This window comes from Gossypium hirsutum, chromosome D06 (assembly GCF_007990345.1).
Source record: "Gossypium hirsutum isolate 1008001.06 chromosome D06, Gossypium_hirsutum_v2.1, whole genome shotgun sequence".
Lineage (NCBI taxonomy): Eukaryota > Viridiplantae > Streptophyta > Magnoliopsida > Malvales > Malvaceae > Gossypium > Gossypium hirsutum.
Window position 1 is genome coordinate 59716817 of NC_053442.1, and position 2954 is coordinate 59719770.

At 29.9% G+C, this 2954-nt stretch overlaps 1 protein-coding gene across 1 annotated transcript; it reads left to right on the forward strand.

Annotated features, from left to right (window-relative positions):
* Window positions 1-1357: 1357 nt before the first annotated feature.
* On the forward strand, window positions 1358-2340 carry LOC121218569 (uncharacterized protein At3g28850). Its single transcript, XM_041095998.1, has one exon. It carries the CDS (start codon window positions 1507-1509, stop codon window positions 2275-2277), a length of 771 nt encoding a protein of 256 aa, XP_040951932.1. The 5' UTR covers window positions 1358-1506; the 3' UTR covers window positions 2278-2340.
* The last annotated feature ends 614 nt before the right edge of the window (window positions 2341-2954 follow it).

Below are 2954 nucleotides of genomic sequence, written 5' to 3' on the forward strand. Positions count from 1 at the left end.
TACAAAATTATATAAATATAAAATATTTTTCTTACAAAATGCATATAGAGAATTTAATGTCAAATTGTGCCATGTACTTAATTTTTAATAATCATTTTAACTTTTGAAAATAGTTAGTAAATATTCGAGTTAATTGCATCAAAAATTTTTAAATTATAACTTTTATTTTAATTTGATTCTTAAACTTTAAATATTTTAATTACATCCTTAAACTATTAGATCATTTTGTTATTAAAATCGTTAATTTAATAGTTAAATGGCAAGTCAAATTTTATACGACTTAATTTAAAATGAAAATTTTAAGAAAAATGAATATTGTAAAAATAGATATTTCAAAAATCTTACTCTCGAGGTTTTCGAAACTTTTATAGAAATGTTATCATTTACTCTTCTTTTTTCAATTTTTCACTCTTTTATTAGTTAATTTTATTATGTGACAACATTCTGTTTCTTTAAAATATTCATTTTAAATTCAGCTACATAAAATTTGATATGTGTTTAACGGTTAAATTAATGGCTTTAGCAATGAAAAGGTTTAATCAATATAATATTAATAGTTTAAAAATATAATTAAAACATTTTAAAATTTAGATGTTTGATGTAATTAACTCTGAATAATCTAAGTTGAGCTTTTTTCCACAAATCCAAGTATAAATAAAATTTAAGAAAATCAGTAACACGTGGCACATTTTAGCGAACCAATATGTTGATTTCTTTTTCACATAAAAAATTTATTTTAGTCTTTTGTTTATTTTAATATTTAAAATTTGTTTGTCAAATCAATTAAAATAGATAAAAAATTTAACATTTGTTAACTTTGTTAATATGACATTCACGTGGCAGTTCACATGTAGTCACATTAGCAATTAATTAATTTAAAAATATTAACAATTTAAATAATTTTTTTAAAAATTAATTAATTGCTGATGTGGGATTCGTGTAGTAATTCACATTAACAAAATTAACTGATATTAATTTTTTTATTTAATTTTGGGTGATTTGATAAACAATACAAGTTTAAAAACTAAAAAAAGACAGAAAATTAAATAAAAACTAAAATAAATTTTTTTTATAAAATTGAAGTGCTTTTCTTTTTTAATAAGTTATCCTAATTAAGACTAACTAACTAATAAAGAGTTCTTATCTTTGATACACTGAAAATGGAAACATTTTAATTCCATGATAATTAGGTTGAATTCCATACTCCTTTTTTTAAATTTTATTTATAAGTATAAAATTTTCAAAAGATAATAATAATTATGTTTTTTTTTAAATCATGTTAAAAATTGTATATAATATAATTAAATATTTTCATTAAAAAAATAAAATATGATTATACAGAGTATCACTCTCCCTCTCAAGGTAGGCATGAATCTGGAATCCCTTAATCTAAGCCTTATCCAGGGTTGCCTTAATAAGCGCAAATCCCACTTAACCTTATATTTGGTTCGTAATTCTTAATTTCTATGTTAATCCCTCCTTCCTAATTCCTTCAAACCCTCTCCAATGTTCCCTCACTGGCTACTAAGATCACCACCAAACACTGCAACCTCCACTCCCAAATCACCCTCCCATTTCTCTTCCTCTTCTTTGAAAGACATTAACGCCATCCTCCAAGAAGACCAACCCTTCCAGTCCTATTCTAAATCCCCCAAAAAACCCTCCATTTTCCACCGTGTAACACTCTCAACCTCCGTCCTCCGCGCATGGGCTGCGGCCGCAGCGTCAGCGGCTCAAACCCACTACCATGCTCCCTTATCACCCCAACCCTCCGTTACTCTCCCTTACGCTGATCACCGGGTTGTACTTTACTTCACCAGCCTCCGTGTCGTCCGTAGGACTTTCGAGGACTGTAAGGCCGTCAGGTCAATCCTACGTGGATTCGGCGTACCGATCGACGAACGAGATTTGTCTATGGATTCGGATTTCGTAGGGGAGCTGCAGGGGATCATCGGGCGGAATGAAATCAAAAGCTTTACGCTACCCTTGGTTTTCATCGGCGGGAAGTACGTAGGTGGGGCGGAGGAAATCAAACGGTTACATGAGTGTGGAGAACTGAAGAACCAGATTGGTGGGTCACCGGTTGCTGTAGGGTCCAGTGTCTGTGATTTATGCCAAGGGATGAGATTCGTTGTTTGTCGACAATGCAATGGTAGCCATAAGATCTATTTTGAAAAATCTGGGTTCCGAAGTTGTAACGATTGCAATGCCAACGGTCTCGTCAGGTGCCCGTCTTGCAGCCCCGGTCACCGTCGAGTCTCCTACTCTTTTTCTTAGCTTAATTTTTATTAATATTAAATCAAATTAGTAAAAAGAAACAGGCATTTTATTTTCTTGAAATCCCTAGCTTCTTTTTACCATTTTAATTAGAGATTTTATTTACTTTTTTGTTTTCCATTAAAATGTTCAAAATATACATAACATTAATATTGAGTTCGGTACATGTTCAAGGAAAGATAGTATGAAATTGTGATATCACGTCATCTTAAAGTAGAATGACAAATCAGATATTTTCTCTTAATTTTTAGTTTTTTTCTCCTCACAAAATTAGAATTCAACTAAAAATACTGAAATTTTTTTTGTTTTTTGAAAATGGATAGAGATACATTGTACAAATGATATTTGATTTGCACACAATCATATTAATATTCTTGTTTCAATATAAATGGGAATGAAAGAGTTGTCAAAAAGAGTGCAATTCAAATTAATTCGGGTTCCAATTATTATTTGATATTAAAATTTAAAAGAGTGAAAAGACGACATCTTCCTCTACTCTTAAAATCAATATCCGTATTAAACCAACTAGCAATTAACCAACTACATTAATGCTTCGTCCTTCATGAATAGGTTAGTAGAGGAGAGTTACAAATTAACAACAATAAGCGTTACTCTAGTAACGTAAGAACTACCAAAAATACAACCGTTGATAACAACTTCTTAACCTCTTTGTTATC

Bases quoted from the DNA above. Each gene is read 5' to 3' on its own strand.
- LOC121218569 (XM_041095998.1), top strand. From the start codon at position 1,507: ATGTTCCCTCACTGGCTACTAAGATCACCACCAAACACTGCAACCTCC.